Below are 17,782 nucleotides of genomic sequence, written 5' to 3'. Positions count from 1 at the left end.
TGGATGGATGTGGATAGATAGGTGGATGATTGGATGGATATGAATAGACAGATGTGTATGTTCATGCATTGTAATAAGAAGCCACAGAATAACAGTAATACAACACTATGCATGATCACTTAGTGAATGTTTGAGTGGAAAATGATCCAGATTCTATCAAATAATTATATTTTCTTGACCGGTCCGTTCGATTGTCGACATGTTTGCAATTATGACATTAAACAGCTAAAAGCTCAATCTTTATGTTTGTGCTTATAACTAACTTCCAATCCTACCAGACTCCGTCTGTAGGTTTGGTCTACTCAGTCGCATTCTTATCGGTGAGATGAGAAATTTAACAAAATTGCCACTGCATGTGTGTGTGGCATTCAAATGAGTTGACAATGACATTCGAATGAGTTGGCATCGTATTCAAAAAAAATAATAGTCAATATTTTTTAAAATACTCTGTATAAAAATATATTTAGGCATATAATAAAAATAAGAATTATAATGTGAGCCTCCTTCACGGCCCGGTCAGAGGCTTGATCAGTCTTCAACAGGTGAAGTGGCACAACCCAGGGTTAAAATGCAGAGGCTTGATCAGTCTTCAACAGGTGAAGTGGCACAACCCAGGGTTAAAATGCAGAGGCTTGATCAGTCTTCAACAGGTGAAGTGGCACAACCCAGGGTTAAAATGCAGCGATGCCAGCATCGCTTGGGCTTGATGGCCTCCACTTGGTCATCCTTCTTCTGGGTTTTCTTAGCTTTGTTCTTCCAACTGCGCCTCTCTGCCTTCCTGGCCTTCTTCTCAGCCTTGGCGAGAGCTTTCAGCTGTTTTTTCCTCTCAGCCTCCCTGACCTTCCTCTCCAGCTCCATGAGCTGCTTCAGGTCCAGCTGATCTGCCTTCACGTCTTTAGAGGCACTGCCGCCGGGAGCATCCTGAAGAAGAAAAAAAAACCACACAATTTAGTTTTTTCAAAATCATCTGACAGATGTGGGAAGTTTTCAAATAGTAAGTAAGGCAAGTCAATCCATAATAACTACTGTATAGGCCCTGGGAACATATGTAGGGCCCTCTAACAGGGGAACATAGGGCCCTGGGAACAATTTCAATTTGGGACCTTGCAGTCGGAATTGTGATTTGTTTATTCAAAGTCTCAAGTCCAAAGTAGCCTGGGCAATTCCAAGTGTCAGTTTATTGCACATCATTTTTACATCATTTTGAATAGCCACTGCATACCCGTGTTTGTTGCCGTGTTCGCAGAATCATTTTATGCAAGCAAACTGCATACAGGGAATCTTTATTGTTGATGTCAGACATGATAATCATCCAAACATCTCTCATCTTGTCTCGTGCTGTGGCCTGATTCAGTGCAGCCTTTCTGTCTCTGGTCCTGCGCTGTGCTGTGTGAGAGGGGGAGTGGCTACAGTAGAGCGGAGAAAGCCAGTGTGTGCTTCTTTTACTGATACATTTAACAATCTTTTGCATGACTTATCCAAACTACATCAAACTAGGCACTGCACTTACTTGTTGCTGTAGCAAGACACACATTTGAAATCAATCGGAGGAACGGTTTGAGAGATATGCGAATAACACACAGACAAATGGACAAACAGACAGACAGACAGACGTTCCTGTAATGTATAGATTATTCTGGGGAACATAGGACCCTGGGAACATAGGGATGACCGTTGATATTAGAAAGCTAGATACCGCATTGGGCTCCAGAACATATGTAAATATTGGTGGGGGCAACCAGGGCAACAATCACTGGAGGCCAATGGAGAAACATGTGACACTGACTAGAAATCAGACAGGTGTCTGATTGCCGGCAAGTGTTGCCCATAGACAACAAGGTGTTTATGGTGGCCACATTCATGTATGTCACCTAATAGAACTCGACGGACAATGCGGTATATCTAGCTTTCTAATATCTATGGGGATGACTCCCTGCGGGTCGCGTCAGGTAAACTTCAGCTGATCTGTTTGGGACAAGCTGCCGTCTGTTCTGGCTCCTCCCGACCTGAACACTCAGGAATGCTCTCCACAAAAAACGGCAAGGGGATTTCTAAATACACACACACACGCACATACAGACAAACAGAAACAAAAACAGCATCAGGAAATGTTCTTTCCCCCAGTTTTCTGACAGTTTATTCATGGAAATAACAAGGATCATCATGAACAGATGGGAACCGTCATACCGAAAGCAACACAGCTAGGTTATGATGCTAAAATAAGCAGATTATTCAAAGGCAAGACTTTGTGTGTGATAAGCATATCCTAGCCCTCAGACCTGTGTGTAAGAGAGACCAGCGCCTTGAGACTGTCACTGAGGCAAAAACAAGCAGACATTCAGAAGTCCTAAAGCATAGACACTGTACATTGAACTATTTTACTCTGTGTTGCACTACTCAAAGATATTGCACTTTGCTGGCACTGAAACAGTGTTGATAGAAATGACTGAACATGATTTCTGTTTCCCTGTTTCACCTTTATTTAAAAATAGAAAGGCCTATGTACAGTTTAGAAGCCCTCATCCTGTGCAGATGTTCAGCCGAATCTCTGACAATTACAGTGAGGCTTTCCTCTTCATTCAACTGATATTGGTACCACTTACAGTAGCACAAATAGGAGATACAGTCAGTTGACTTGAACATAATCCACAGAAACAGTCTTGTCAGAGCACTCTTTCATTCAGTCTGGTTTGGGGGTTTAATCTGGTTGAGTTTGAAGCAGTCATTTTAAGGTAACAGTTTTTAACGTAGCTCTATTAATGTGTGCTTGCACATGTATATCTGTGCATTTATCACTAATACAGTATATAGACTTGCTCCTCTCTGATTCCCTGTTTCATGCTCTTGCTTTCTAATCCTTCCTCTCATACACTACTGTGAAAAAGTGTGGGATCACTTAGAAATGTCTTATTTTTGAAGGAACCTGTGAAACAACACCAAATCAATCAGAAATAGTGTAGAAATCATTAATGTTGTAAATGATTATTAAAGAAGGAAATGGCTGATTTTTTTTATTGCAATGTCCCCTTAATTATCTAAAGCATAAGCTATTGTAGGTTTGATTAAAGACACAAAATGGAGACCTCTGAATCAATCAATCTATCTTGAATCAATCTATTCTTGGCTAGTCCATGTAAGAAATGGCTAATAAACTGAAGGTCTCATACAATGCTGTGTGCTTTTGCCTTCACAGAAGAGAGCAAACTGGCTTTAGCCTTATTTATACAGTTGATGGCTTAAAGGTGCTTTAAGCCATGCTGGGCAACGTCACTTCTGTTGACTTTCAAACAAACAGAGAGCTAGCTCGCTACTTCCTCCCCCTCCCTCCCGTGCTGCTCCCATGCAATAGACCTCTGAAGTTCGCCTACAAAAAAGAACCAAAACGGCCATCTTTGCCCATATAAGGAGATCCGGTTGTTAATTGAAGCTAACTACCTATGGCAAGTTGCATTGCAAGTTAGCTCTGTGGTAGCAAAAATCTAAGTGTAATCGGAGATCACAGTATCCACTCGAAGGCAGAGGACAAAAGTGTGTTCAGGAAAACGTCTGCATTTCAGACTTGTTCATCCCCGCCAGAGTTTAACAGGTGCGATAATTCAAAACCCCCTATGTTATTTTCCCATAGGAAAAATCGCCAGATACCGGATGTCAAAAATGGCTGCTTTTTTGTAGGCGAACTTCAGAGGTCTATTGAAACTCTCCTAGCATCTCGTCTGTGATTTGCTGGAACAGTTTGTTATGTTTTCATGGGCTAGGTTTGCCCAGGTTGTTTTTGTTGCCGTTCTTGGAGCCTGGGCTGTCCACAGAGATCGCGACACAGACAGCTAGCGGTTGGTAAGGTGCATAAAATGTTTTAGGCTAAAAAACGCGTGGCCTCGCTTAGAGCACCTTTAAACCAGAATAGTATGGAGTGGGAGGAACAAGATGGACACAATAGTTTGTTTAGTTTAAAGGAAGAACTCTGAACGTTTTTTTTAAGATAGAGCCACCATAGGTGTCCGAGGTCACAGAGTACTGTTGGTAGGGAAAAAATGTTCCAGTGTTTGGACTCAACAGGAAGTGACCATGGGAAACAGAGATTTGTGACTGCCTGTACAAACACTGGATACTGTTTCTTCACAATTACTGAGTTTACTGAGAATGACATCTTGAGTCTGTTAAGAGCTAGCCACTAGTAGAATCAAGCTATGTAACACCGTTTTTTTTTTTTTTTCTTTCCTACCAACAGTACTTGTTGACCTCAAACCATAGGGCTCTATGTTAAAAATGGTCAAGAAACTGTTGACTCGCAGGACCTTAAAGGAAAACTTATCATATAGAGCAGCTACAGTGCTACACTCTGGGGGCATGATTTAAAAAAAAATTCTTTCATTTTTTTCATACTGATAGTACTCGACAACCTCGAGAAACAGAGATCTATGTGAAAAATTGCCGGAATTCTCCTTTAACTGGCAACTGCTAAATTTTACCAGCAGAACATGAGTGTCAACATCAACTGAAGAGGTGATTTCAGGGTGCTGGCCTTCTACACATAATTGTAAAGATTAGCCATATATCAGAACACCCAACAAAAAGAAAAGATTAACATAGGTAAAATAACAATTGTTAGAAGACAGTGAATAAGTGATATGGATAGACAAATCTATCTAGGGATTACAATGACCCAAAGCACAGATGCAAACTATGCAAGAACCATGTAGGGAAGAAGCTGACAACTTTGGAGTGAAATTAAAATGTCTAAGTGACTCCAAACGTTTGAAGTCCCAGGCTGACAGAAGTGAGACCCCCAGACCCTGGGCTGGGCTCTGCTCAAGGTTTCTTCTCTTGTTGACGCAGAGCTTTCCTGGCAGCTATTACCAACCTTGTGATCACTCATGTTGAGCAGGTACCCTGTAGAGCACCTTAAGAGCCTTGCTCATTGTTAATGGTGCTGTGTAGACAAATAACTTCTGAATTGGAATGACTCAATTCCCCTAAGTATCCATTTGAGGCCGTCATGTGATTAGTCAACTGGGAATCAAACTCATAACTGCAACGATTCTACGCCAAGAAGTGGGCTGAAATGATCCTGATTGCCGACCGGAGACAGAGCTCTAACTGGTGGCCTGAGGCCACGTGTTGTCCGTGGGTTTCTTCATGGCTTTGACTAATGGCCTGTCATCTTCCGCTTTCCCAAGATCTCTATCAGCTTACTGTCTTTCGCACACATGATGTCACCGTGGTGGAAATCTCATTGTCTGACCCCCTCCCCCCCCAACCCCCTCAAGACGTGTGACATTTATGCCGGCAGTCCTTTTGTCCCCCAGTGGCGTCCCAGTCTCCCTTGGTGGAGCTGCACTCAGGAGCGGGCCAGAGTCAGACAGGCAAGAGGGCATCTCTCAGACTCATAAGAGGACAGGCTATATTTAACTCACATTCACCCTTCAGACAAATGTCAGCTGTTTAAAGTGTGTGTGGAGGGGATGGGGGAATTGGGGTAAAAAGAAAATTGCAAAAAAGGCATTTGAGTGACAGCACTGTCTTTTGTTGACCCAACACTCAGTAACACTGATTCCTACAGCCCAATTTTTAGCTGCTGTATCTTAATAACATTTTACACATGTTGTGTGTAGGTGAGCTGCTAATTGTGGCTTTCAGGGTCCCCTCCAGTGTTTGCTCAAACTGTGGCACACAGTAACTGTAAACACCAGTCGCTGAGAGCAAAAGAGCTGGATTAAGCAATTGTACTATCAAGACATGCCACAAGCCCTAAGGAATTTACTACATTTATAGAAGGGGTTTACTGACCTTTACCAAATGTAAACTCACACACCTGGTGTTAACATCACCCTCCTTACATCATCAGTCAAAGCCATTCTTATTAGAATTCAGTATTCAGGACATGTAACTGAATGTTACTATTGTAAACAATATGTTATTTCTGAATGGGAGGAGGTCTAAATCAGCATGCTTTTAAAAACAGCAAGAAATTGTTTTAATATTAAAACTGGGCACTGAATGGGAGATACCTGCGAGACAAAGATAACCACTACTAAGACACTACAAGCCATACTTAACAGTCCAGTAAAGAAAAAAAAAAGAAAAATAATACATTCGTAAAACATAAAAAAATATGTTAAAATGGCTCTTCAGCTGACATTTTTATCAAATACACGGATACTAATGTCCAATGTCAAGTTTGAAGTAAAGGCATTTTAATTAACAGCTTATCATACACCTGTGTCAAAACTACGGCACTTCGACAAAAATGAAATACTTTTTTCCTATATGCGTGGGCACTGTCTGCTGTCCAAGCCCTCACTGGAGCACAAACTGCTGTACCATTTGGCTGATAGGCACAGAAAACAGGATAAGACAACTGTGGCTACAAAGATATGGCACAAGAGAGGTTTACAGCACAAGACTAAAGGCGTTTATATACAAAATGCACACAGGTGGCAGGGGCACTACTTCTCCATTAGCACCATTGCAGTCCATGAAAGTCACATTTCTACAGGATGGTGAGTGTGTACATTTTCAATACCTGCAGGAGAAATATTTCTCCTTCCATTTAAGATTTTAAATGTTTAATACATTAGTAATGTGATTATATTCTCATCATAGATGTTATTTTCTAGAATCTAGAGTTCCATATTATCCTTTATATTCATATTCATGACTTGTCAGATAGAAAGTGCAACATCTATGAATGAGAAAAGGTGAGACAATGTCTGTTTCTTTTTGTCTTCTCGTTGTCCATAGCTGAAAGTAAACTCAATTTCTTCTCTTTGAGAAATCCTTCAATTATATGAAGTCACAGGCTTGTCCATCAAACATGATGTGGCATTGCTTCTAAAGAGATTATTTGACTATCTTTCGCCATTGCCATCCTTTTGGATATTGTCCCTTTAGGTCCAGCTCATATGCTATAGATGGTCTTCACAGTTTTTTTTACTAGTTAAAATTATAAAAAAAAATGTGGCACTTCCATATGCATTTCATAATGAGACAGTCTGTCGATCTGTCCACTAATCCTTCATGGAGAGCTTCAGGACCTCGGCTCATGTGGAAATAGTCTTGCTGGGTCTGGCTTATTCAAGCTGGGTTCAACGTATGCAGGGTTGTTAATTCTACATACCTAGCTGACGGGACTACAATAAGACCAGCTCAAATGGAGAAAAGCCTTTTTGGCTGATTTCATATAGGCACTCAGTCTCTAAGACACCTGGTTCCTCAGATGAGGTGATGGTGCCACAATCTAGGAGCAGCTTATGGAAATAAAACCCCATAAAAAACTCCTACAGAGTGGAACTTCCAGATCCATGTCATATAGGCATGGGCTCTCCGACAGACCCAGTCTGTATAACATGGACTGGGATGTGACCAGGACAGTATTGACATGGTACTTCTAACCGCTGGTTATTTGGCCTTGGTTTTTGAGAGGTCCATCCCAGATCAGGACACGTCCGTTCCAGTTCTTTGAGAGGGCCTGGCTTTTGTGACGCCTCCTCCTCCTCCTCACACAGGCGTGGTCCGCCTGTTGATGGTGTCGTTGAGGTCGTTGGGGAAACAGTTGTGCACCTGCAGGAAGCCTGCGGCATCGTGCTCGGGGCTGTACGTGCTGTCCGTGCCGGCCTTGAGCGAGTGCTCACGCGTCAGCGTGTACATGGAGATGTCGCCCAGCGGCGCTGTGCCGCCCGCGCTCCCGCTGCCGCCGCCGCCGCCACCCACCGACGCCTCGTGCGACGACGAGGCCTCGGTGGAGTGCGAGCTCTCGCGGGACGCCCGCCGGCGGTAGCGGAAGCTGGGGATGCGCGAGTAGGGCGAGGAGGACGAGGCCGAGCGCACCAGGGCGTGGTGGCGCGAGTGCAGACGCAGCACCTCCTTGTTGTGCTCAATGTAGATGTTGACGGCCAGCACGGCCACCATCTCAGCCACGATGAAGGACAGCGCACCGAAGTAGAAGGACCAGCCGTAACTGTACTGACTCTTCTTGTCCTCGCCCTTCTTGTCGCCCGGGTCGCCTGTATTGCTGGAGATGTAGACGATGATCCCGATGATGTTACTCAGCCCTGGAAACAAGACGAGGATGGAGAACAAGCAGAGGCTTAGCTGGGTCAGACATCTCTTTTCCATTTATAGCTACAGGTGATCTGGATACAGCTCCTTGTGTTTCTATCTGGCAGCAAAGTCAGATGAGAAGCTGTTTCACTTTCACGTGGTTATTTTCCACTGCTGCATCTGGTTGGAAATGTAACACATTTGATGTTTTTTTCTGGCCTAAATGCTCCTGTTAAGATTTGTATCTGGGAGATATGGTGTCAGACCTGAGCTACTGTGTTGGAGTTATATTAACAGCAGCACATTTGTTAACCTAATCCCCTACATAATTACATCAATGCCTCCTATGATTGTTTACATGTGCTTATGAGAGCAGGGTGGCACGTGGACTCACCTGCAGCCACAAACAGGATGCCAGCGCTGAGCAGGATGTTGTTCCTCTTGCTGTAGATGCGGCCGACTGCCACACACAGCCCTCCCAGCAGCAATAAGCTGGAGCTGAGGATCGGAAACACACTGGAGGCCCGCACTATGCCTGTTAAAAGCACACACACAAGCACACGCACAAACGCACACACACACACACACACAAACATGTACGCATGCACACAAAGAGAGATCGGTCCTCAGTGGTGATATAATGCCTGATTAAAAAAAAAAACTATCCGTAGGTCGACTATATTGAAAACACAGAGGCTGGTTACTCACGTAGGAGATATTCTGAGCTGTCTGTGTCATAGTCATTGTCATCTGGGAAATGGTTGATCCGGTAACAGTACCCTTTATTGATGCCTGAGAAAGAAAGGAGGAAATGATGGACGAGACTAAAGTAGGTTTGAGCGTGTGTGGTTTTTATCTTTCCTCATTAGCGCTACTGAGTATCTACCTACACCAGTGTTTCTCAAACTTTTTCAGACCAAGGACCACTTAACCAATAAAAAAAACCTCACGGACCACCTAGCTAAAAAAAAAAAAACAGTTACACAATAGGCCTACTCACTGAACCACCTTGCCTATTGTCTTTGCACCTTGCTTATTGTGTCAGAGAATTCAATTAATACGATTTAAATTGGTGTAGCTTACATAGGCAGCGTTGTTGCAGAACTGTTTGGATTTACATACAAGTTGGTTCAATATTGCAAACAACTAATCTATATTATATTTTACCACGTCTGCTCGCGGACCACTTGGGATAGCTTACAGACCACCAGTGGTCCCCGGACCACACTTTGAGAAACACTGATCTACACTTATTTGACATTTCTTTTCCATAGCAACTTACAAGAAAGGCAGATATTATGAAGCACTTACCACTAAATTAATGAAAAATATAATAAGAAAATATGATTATCTGACTGCTTTATAGTGAAAAAATGACAGAGAATCCAATGATCTTCCACAAACTGTGACTTTGTGCAGACATGGCATTTGGGATAGCTTATAATCAGAATATTTTGGTCCAGTCTGTCATTATTGCCATGGCCTCATTTATCATTTATTCATCTGCCTCTACGTGCCCTTGGCATGCCACTATGTCAAGAGAATGATCATGAAATACTCAGCATCAAATGCACTATGAAAGGAGGAGTGCTGTGGTGCAACTAGCTATAGCACCCATACCACAGGTCCAGACTACCATGGAGACTCCAGTTCCAGTAATTTCCAGATCCCACCTCGTCTCTCTCTTCACTGTCCTATCGGATAAAAGGCATAAAAGCCCTTCCAAAATAATCATTAAAAAAGATGTATTATGAAAGGAAGCAAAGGCCTTCATCCAACTGGTTTGGTCTGAACTCCAGCTGGGCGTCTGAGTCATACATACACAAACATCTCAGCAGTTATGTAACTACTAAAATAGCCCTTTTCTATCAATAAACTAAACTATTTCTGATACATTTAATTCTCGCTGTCTCATGTCTACCTTGAGTAAGTCTGTCACTGGCCCAAACGAAATGTATACATGCTTGATAAATCATGCTCAGGCAGTCTCTGCCAATTAATGGGGGGGGGGGGGGGGGGTTGATCCAGGAAGAGGGACATGGCCCAGTAATCTATTCCATACAGTAGCAATGCACAGCGGATATGAACTTGCAGAGAAGTTCAATACAAACACCTCTGTCCTCAATCTTAGCAAATCAAGCAGGCCAACCATAGGGAATATGGTTGGGAACAAGAGGGCAGACTAACCCCTGTGTGGCATCATATCAGGCCGACGAGGTGTGAAGAGGCCCCTGACTGTGTGTGGAAAGGGCCGACGTGACTTGCGACGGGGCCCCTGAGGTGAGACAGTACAAGACGTTGTTAACTGGGTCTGCTGTTTAATCAGGAGCATCCAATTAATTAGAGTTAAATAGGTCCGAGGAAGTGGAGCACTGCAGGTTTTTTCTGCTCTTAGCGAGTCATTGTTTTAAAAAGAAGGGCCTATTTAAGGCCCCTGATGTGAGTGAGACTCGTGAAGCTTTCAAAGCATCAAGCATCAAAGCCTTGGCATGTGACCAACTCTGACATCATGCTCCAAATATATTTATACATTATTACAATTTATATCACATTTTATTGCTGAAACTGGAATATTACATACAGTTTTATATATATATATATATATATACTATATATATATATAATGTTGAGGCTGACTTCAACCAAGGCATTCCAGTGCTAACTATACAGAATGCTTTAAAATCCAATTAAATTTCACACCATTTTCCCAATCTGTGAATAGTATATGTATTTGCTTTATTAAAAAGTATGAAAACCAAATGTACGGTTGTCTTTACGAGAGTTCTCTCTGTGTCAACTGCAAAATCCATACGGGAAAGCTGTACTGCTTGTCTTGTCTTTGAATAAAATCATGTGCATGAAACATTCTACCCTGATATCAGGATGCTGTGATTACCTCTCTCTCTCTCCCTCTCCATCTCTTTCTTTCTCGCTCTCTGCTCAACTGAACTGTCATTTTCCTCTCCGTGCAGAGCTCTTCTTTCCATATAATCACCAGGCAACAGTCCATGTTCACATGTTGGACCTTGGCTTGCATACCTTTATTTGCACTCTGTTGAAGCCACTCTAGAAACAAGACAGTCGCCTGCCAGTGCATCAAAAATAGACTAGGCTAACCACCTGTAAATAATGCATCTGAGAAACAAAAGCAATTTAATCCTCTAGGATCTGGACTCTGGATGAAAAATGCTACTGACAGAAAAAACAGGAAACTTATGGGGTCACATATCGAGGCTTATGTTAAAGTTTCAGCAGAGAATGTGACAGGAAAAAAAAGGACCACAACATCCCACTTAATATGCAGAATAGTATTTAACACACACTGTTTAATTTAATTTAAGTATAGGTATACCTACCCTTAAAGGTCTCATATCAAGACTTACAACTGGCTTTTGATGGTGCTTTGACCATGCTGTATTCTAGTAACACATGCACCTGGATCTTATTTGTATATCTGCTGTAATCGTGCATGCAAACAATTTCTGACAGATTGCTTTCTGTAGAGCAGAAAGCAGAATGTTGAAAATGTCATTGCTGTTTTGTTCCTGTTCCGGTCCACCTGTCATCTTCATTAACACCTGAACATTAGTTTAGCATAACAAGGAATGGGACACCTCAAATTACCAGAAGACAGTTACATATATACTAACATAAGGGCTACAGAAAAAAGGTGAGAGGTGTAAAATTACAATGATCTACAATACAATTACAGATCAGTGTACACACAAGGTCCACTGACAACTGACAATGACAGGCCTAAACATGACCAGAAGAAGGGCTACCTATGACCTATGATAACTAACCATCACCTACTCCCATTCATACCCTGTGTGTCACAGAACAGTTTTGACATTTGTGTTTCCATATCAGATCAGACTAGAGATACAAGTCCTGTGTCATTATCTCTGCCAAGGAGGCAATGTTTTCAGTGTGATTTGTTTATGTATTGTCAAAAGAATTATGGGGAAATACCATGAAACTTGGCAGAAGGGTGTAGCATGGGACAAGGAAGACATTTTGGGACAAATGGGACATTTTCAGTGTATCTGAATCATAGGACAAATATATGTCTTTAGTTTTACTTTAATTTACATTGTGAGCTCTATGCTCTCCATGTGCCCTTCTGGTTTTGGATAATTTCAGTGCTAAGCAGTAGAGATAAATTATCTCCCATAAAGAAAAAAATTACAAAACCCCCAATGCTGTCCCAATGATGTCTTTGGGTAAGAGTTCTCTATTACAGCTGAACTCTTATCTTTCAAAACAGGGAACAAAACAGGAAGCCGAGAAGCTTCATATATCTATTACACTGAGAGTACCACCCTTTTGTGAGCATAGTTGAAAATCCATGCTGTCTGTGTGTGTGTGTATGTGTGTGTGTGTGAGAGAGAGAGAGAGAGAGAAAGAGAGAGTGAGAGAGAGAGTGTGTGAGTGTACAGTGTGTGTGTGTGTGTGTGTGCGAGAGGAGAGTAATTGCACTCGGAGAAACACAATAAGCCGTGTTGCTGCAGGCTCCCCATTACGGTCTCACCACACCGGCCTGCCACTGTGTTTAACAGCCGCCGTGCATTAGGCACTCTCATCTCATGTACCATGTGCTCGCCCCACGGGGACAGCTATTTGCCCCCACCCCCACCAGCCCCCCTGTCCCTCACCCTCGGGCTGTCCGTCATCATCAGCCCCCCTCTCTCTGAGCATGGGCCTTTCACGGAGGCGTGCTGATCATCATTCACTCAAAATTACTCCGGCCGCGCCATGCCTCGCCCAGGCCCCCTGGGCTCCATCGGAGCACCACGCCACTCGTGCCCGCCTGATTTGCCGACGGCCGTGATTCGCCATGCATACGCCAGGTGTGGGAAGGGCCCCTGCATGCATGTCATAAAGAGGTAAAAAACCTCTCAACTGACCTCTCAAAACAAAGGGTGGTGGGAGGTAGGCATACAGGAAGTGTGTGAGGGAGAGAAAGAGAGAAGTAGAGAGATAATGAACAAATAGAACAGAAAGAGAGAAACAGAGAGAGAGAAAAAAACAGGTCCCTGAGGCCTGAAGAGTAACAGCATTCACAACTGAGCACATCTTCTCCATGGCAACCTCAGCTCTGTTCCCGACAATCTGATTTCCATAATGTCTCCTAGGATGCCTTTGACATCTTCATTGTGCTTTAATACAACAGCCAATAACACTCCCCAGCCCCCATCACATCCAAAACCCAAAGCCCATCTCCCAATACCCTCTGGCACTGTAAGGGGGGTTTGTGAAGGGGCTGAGGGGAGGTGGCAGCAAAACAGCTGTCACAACACCGCTGCTGGTTGTCGGAGATTGTTATTAGTGTAAATTAATCCACTAGTGAAAGCCAATAACATGGCTCACCTGTGGTAAACATATGGACTTACTACAGAAATATTTTCAATCTCCACTGTGGCACCAGGAATAGCATGGATACAGGTTTTTAAGAGCCCATGGTGATAGGGCAGCTATTCCCTTAAAAATAAAAACAATTGTTAACTATTGCCTACTATACCAGCTCTTTCAACACAATGTGATACTTAACAGGTAAATTAATGACATTTTATTTGATTTGTCAGTAAGTCCAGTACCCTTAAGCTCTTTTTAAATAGGCTGTAGCCTAGATCATTGTGAACTTCATGTCAGTCCTTGTCCTCCAATAGCTGAGTGAAGGCCTTACTGGTGCATTTAAAGACTGGCTTCTTCATCGTCACGAAATGCAAAGGCATACAATATCTAAATATCGAAATCTCTTTTAGACAATCAATGTGTCGAATATAGCCTACAAGTGCAGTGGTTAACGACATCCGAATGGACATTTTCTGAGGACTCTTTTTGCATTTTGCACGCATTCCTTGCTCGTTTCACGCTCCTCATTCTGTGTGCACAGCGCTGGCGGGCGGAAGTCAGAGCCGCTGGCTAATTAGCGACTTGTGGCTTTTCAGCTCCCGCCTTTTAATTACAGATCTGTGGCTCGTGCTGGGAATGAAAAAGTGACATTTCTCAACCCCTCTCTATCCCCATCTTCTAGAAAATAGCCTAATACTATTGTTTTTTTTTTATGACAAAATGGCTTCGCTCTTGGAAGTTTGGACTATTTTCCTTAACGGTTCTCTCATTCTTTGACGTCAGCTTTAGCCCTATAGCCTACTTTGCAAAAACAATCCAATATTAGTTTTAATTTTGTATTCATAAACTGCATGAAAAAAATAAAGTGAGAAAGTCGGTGGAAACTGAGATTCCACGACAAATTGCTACCAGGGCCGGTTCCTCAACCTGTCCTAAATAGGCTAATCTTTATTCCTGGGCCTACTGTGAACTTCAGCACCACAAGAATGGACAGCACACTACAGACCACCGCAGCGTCATCTTGCGTCCCATCACTCGGATAAAATCAGAGCCATCTACGAGTATTTAGCCTACACAAAACTATGCTGCATTCTTCATTTGCGCCTGAACAAACTAATCTTAGAGAATTAGTCTAGGCTACTATGGCAAGAGGCTGACTAAAGAGAAACTGTTCATACCTTAGAGTAGAGTCTGAATGTGACTTGGAGAATCATTCCTCTACAAGTCTACTAACAGAAGTTGATTTTGTTTTGCTATAGCCTACATAATCTAAAATGAAAACCTGCGCAACAGACTAGCTAGGCTACTCAAAATTCCATGATGGCCCCTAGCCTACACTCCTGTCGCTGATGAAACAGTAACCTAGAGGCTATATGTCGTAAGTAGCATAGGCTACAGACTAATGGGGTGCACCAAGGAATTCGCTAATCACTTTTACCTCTCCAGTTTAACCTCTCTACAATATAAGTCCATGACCATGAAAAAATGCAACAGATATATCAAGGGTTATTTTTAAACATTTTAAACCCAACGTTACCATAGTGATTTCAGACATGTTGTTGCCAAGCAACAGCATCAAATACAATAAAGACATGAATGAAAGCAAAGACTATGCACCTTTCCAAGGCACACTCCCTTTCGCCCATTGAGTGATAGTGAACGTGAATCAGAGTCAGAGCCACACCAATATTTAAAACAGAGAGACGTTTAACATTTTACGTAAAAAGTGGGGTTTGCCACATTCTGTATCCGAAATAGTAGTCTATGTAACAGGCTTTATTGTTTCCTAGACAGTCCACAACTTAGGGCACGATGAACTTGTTTTCTCCTCAAAATATAAAGAGAGCTCTTTCTGTTGTTGTCACTGCGCTTCAGCTATTCTTCCTCGCTCCAACTTTGCCGACGAGATGTCAGGCAGATGAAAATATCTGTGCACAGGTGACTTCACTCAAACCAAGCTGCACAATCTGGTAGGCTAGCCTATAGACAAAAGCCTCATCATGACTGCTTTTCCGCTCAATCAGTCATTTCGCTTGAGTTGCGAACAAAGGGCCAATGAAAGCAACAGTTATTTGATGGTAAACATATCCTATACTTCTGAAGTTTTAAAGTCACTTTTTTATTGTAGATATTATTATTAGTAGGCTATTTGGAAATGAAAGGAAACGAGGGTAGGAACAGAAGTCTGTCTTACCTTCTATACAGCAGATTCTCCACAAGCCGGAGTGCGTAAGATCGCCCTTGACGTTAGTTTTCTTAGTTTCGTCCGTAGTGGAATTGGTGGTGGTGTTACAGATATATGCCCGTGAATAAAGCCAGTAGTCAGTTCCTATGGCGATGGTCATCAGACTGAAAGCTGTGAAAGCTCCCACAGTGGCAAGCAGCATTTGAACCCCACGGTCGCACCAAGCCATCGCGCCTCATACTAACCTGAGTAGCCTACCCTGTTAACACACGAGGAGCGTCACTGCGCGCATCCCATGTTCAGCGTGTCCACACGCCTTTGTTTTCCCACACTGTCGAAGCCGAAGCCGACTCTTATCGCAGGTGTCATCTCAGTGCGCACATCCTCGCCTCCAAACTTCAGCTCTCCGAAAGGTTCAACGGTTGCGCATATGTGTGTTTAAGTGTAAAGCCTTAACCACTTGTAGCCCTGACTGAAACAAAATGACATGTAAATTATTCTTTCCCTGTGGGGCTTCATACACAGACTTTTACTCCTCTAACGACTTGCTTTCGGATATGAAATAAAAGTTGTCCTAAGAAAAAGGAGCCGATGACAGTAATAGCATATCTGTGATGCCGACAAAAGCGATGCTGTTGGTTGCGTGAGGTGTTGCATAGGCAGGGTTGCGTTGCATAGGCAGAGTCTAGGTCAAGACAAGTCAAGTAACTTTTATTTATATAGCCTGCTAGTTCAAGCTCTTCTCAAATGTTTTATCAATACAATTTTAAAAATGTAGATTTACCACAGGGTGCAGATTTTGCGTTATTTGTTACCGTATCTCCTCCCACATTTGCATAGGTGCCTGATCTAGATGGCAGAAAATATGTCAAGCCCTTGAACATTTAGGCTATAAAGTTTTGCGAATATTTCCAGAGTTCAGTATTGTTAGTAAGGTAGGAAACCACTTGAGATGTTGACTAAGGGGCTTTACCAAGTTGACCTAGTCTTGTAGTCTCCAAAGGTCTCATATTAGATGATGGCATGGCATTATGATTGCATATGCAAATGTAGGCTGTGAAATCCAGTAGCCTACTTGTTACTGCACTATACTAGCCTTGAAATCAGGGAAATTGTTATTTGTTGCTGGAATAAAAATGTCTCATTTGTTGCTTTGTATTATTAATAGTATAGGCTAACAAATAAGGCCACTTTGCCCATTAACAGAATATATGCAACATGTCTTCATTTATTGTGGTCATGAATTATGCCATTACATGATATGATCTGGTCAATATTATGTTATCATTTGTTATCTCTGTTGTTTATTATCTACCTCCTCCCACTTGGCACTATCCTCAGGCAACATGGTGTTCAATTTCACTGATATGCTGATGACACCCAGCTCTACTTATCTACAAAACCCACTGCCACTCTTCCGCCAGCTGCAATTACTGCCTGCCTCCATGACATAAACTTGTGGATGACACAAAACTACCTCAAGCTGAATAGCAGTAAGACTGAGCTAGTGGTTGGCTCCAAATCAGCTCTTGCTAAGATGGAACCTTTCACCCTTTGTGTAGATCCCACCATCTTGGAGCACCATCCCTTGCTCCAACCATGTCAAGAGCCTTGGTATCATACTGGACAATACACTTTCATTTAGTGCACACATAAACAGTATGTCTCAAAGTGCCTTTTTCCATCTAAGGAATATTGCACGGCTTCGCCCAGCGCTCACCCAGCAGAGTGCAGAAGTCCTTGTAAATGCGTATGTGACATCCCGCCTTGACTACTGTAATTCCATCTTGTCCGGAATCCCTAATAAGCTACTCCATCGGCTCCAACTAATTCAGAATTCTGCAGCAAGGATTATTATAGGCTCCAAATCCACTAGTCATGTAACACCATTACTGATGAAACTGCATTGGCTTTCAGTTGCCTACAGAATACATGTCAAAGTCCTACTCCTGGCATACAAGGCCCTACACAATTATATCCCCACCTACCTCACTGACCTCCTAGAACACAACAGCATCCTGCTCTGGTAAAAACACATAATGAGTTTTTAGATAACACTGTAAACGTAAAATGAAATAGCCACTCAACAAAATTACCTTTGAATAATAAGGAATAGCTAGGCCAGGTCTCACATTTTTAGACTGAACTCACAAATGACACACCACACCTGTAAATAACTACAGTAGATGTTATCCACAGATA

The 17,782-nt window shown here is 42.7% G+C and overlaps 1 protein-coding gene across 1 annotated transcript; it reads right to left on the bottom strand.

Moving 5' to 3' along the window:
* Positions 1–7,416: 7,416 nt before the first annotated feature.
* On the bottom strand, positions 7,417–15,809 carry cacng4b (calcium channel, voltage-dependent, gamma subunit 4b). Its single transcript, XM_076266816.1, has 4 exons — positions 15,590–15,809; positions 8,749–8,832; positions 8,435–8,575; positions 7,417–8,051 (listed from the first exon to the last, which is right to left on the bottom strand). Exons 1-4 carry the CDS (start codon positions 15,807–15,809, stop codon positions 7,498–7,500), a joined length of 999 nt encoding a protein of 332 aa, XP_076122931.1. The 3' UTR covers positions 7,417–7,497.
* Between the last annotated feature and the right edge of the window lie 1,973 nt (positions 15,810–17,782).

Source organism: Alosa pseudoharengus, unplaced genomic scaffold (assembly GCF_046254945.1).
Source record: "Alosa pseudoharengus isolate Yale_2024_CS ecotype anadromous, Long Island Sound unplaced genomic scaffold, YU_APseudo_1.1 YU_APseudo_1.1_scf_4, whole genome shotgun sequence".
Classification (NCBI taxonomy): Eukaryota; Metazoa; Chordata; class Actinopteri; order Clupeiformes; family Clupeidae; genus Alosa; species Alosa pseudoharengus.
This window is presented reverse-complemented; position numbering and strand designations above follow the sequence as displayed.

Bases quoted from the DNA above. Each gene is read 5' to 3' on its own strand.
- cacng4b (XM_076266816.1), bottom strand. From the start codon at position 15,809: ATGGCTTGGTGCGACCGTGGGGTTCAAATGCTGCTTGCCACTGTGGGA. The intron at 8,833-15,589 runs GTAAGACAGACT...TTTCTTTCTCAG, and splicing joins GAGAATCTGCTGTATAGAAG to GCATCAATAAAGGGTACTGT. The intron at 8,052-8,434 runs GTGAGTCCACGT...TCTTGTTTCCAG, and splicing joins CATCCTGTTTGTGGCTGCAG to GGCTGAGTAACATCATCGGG.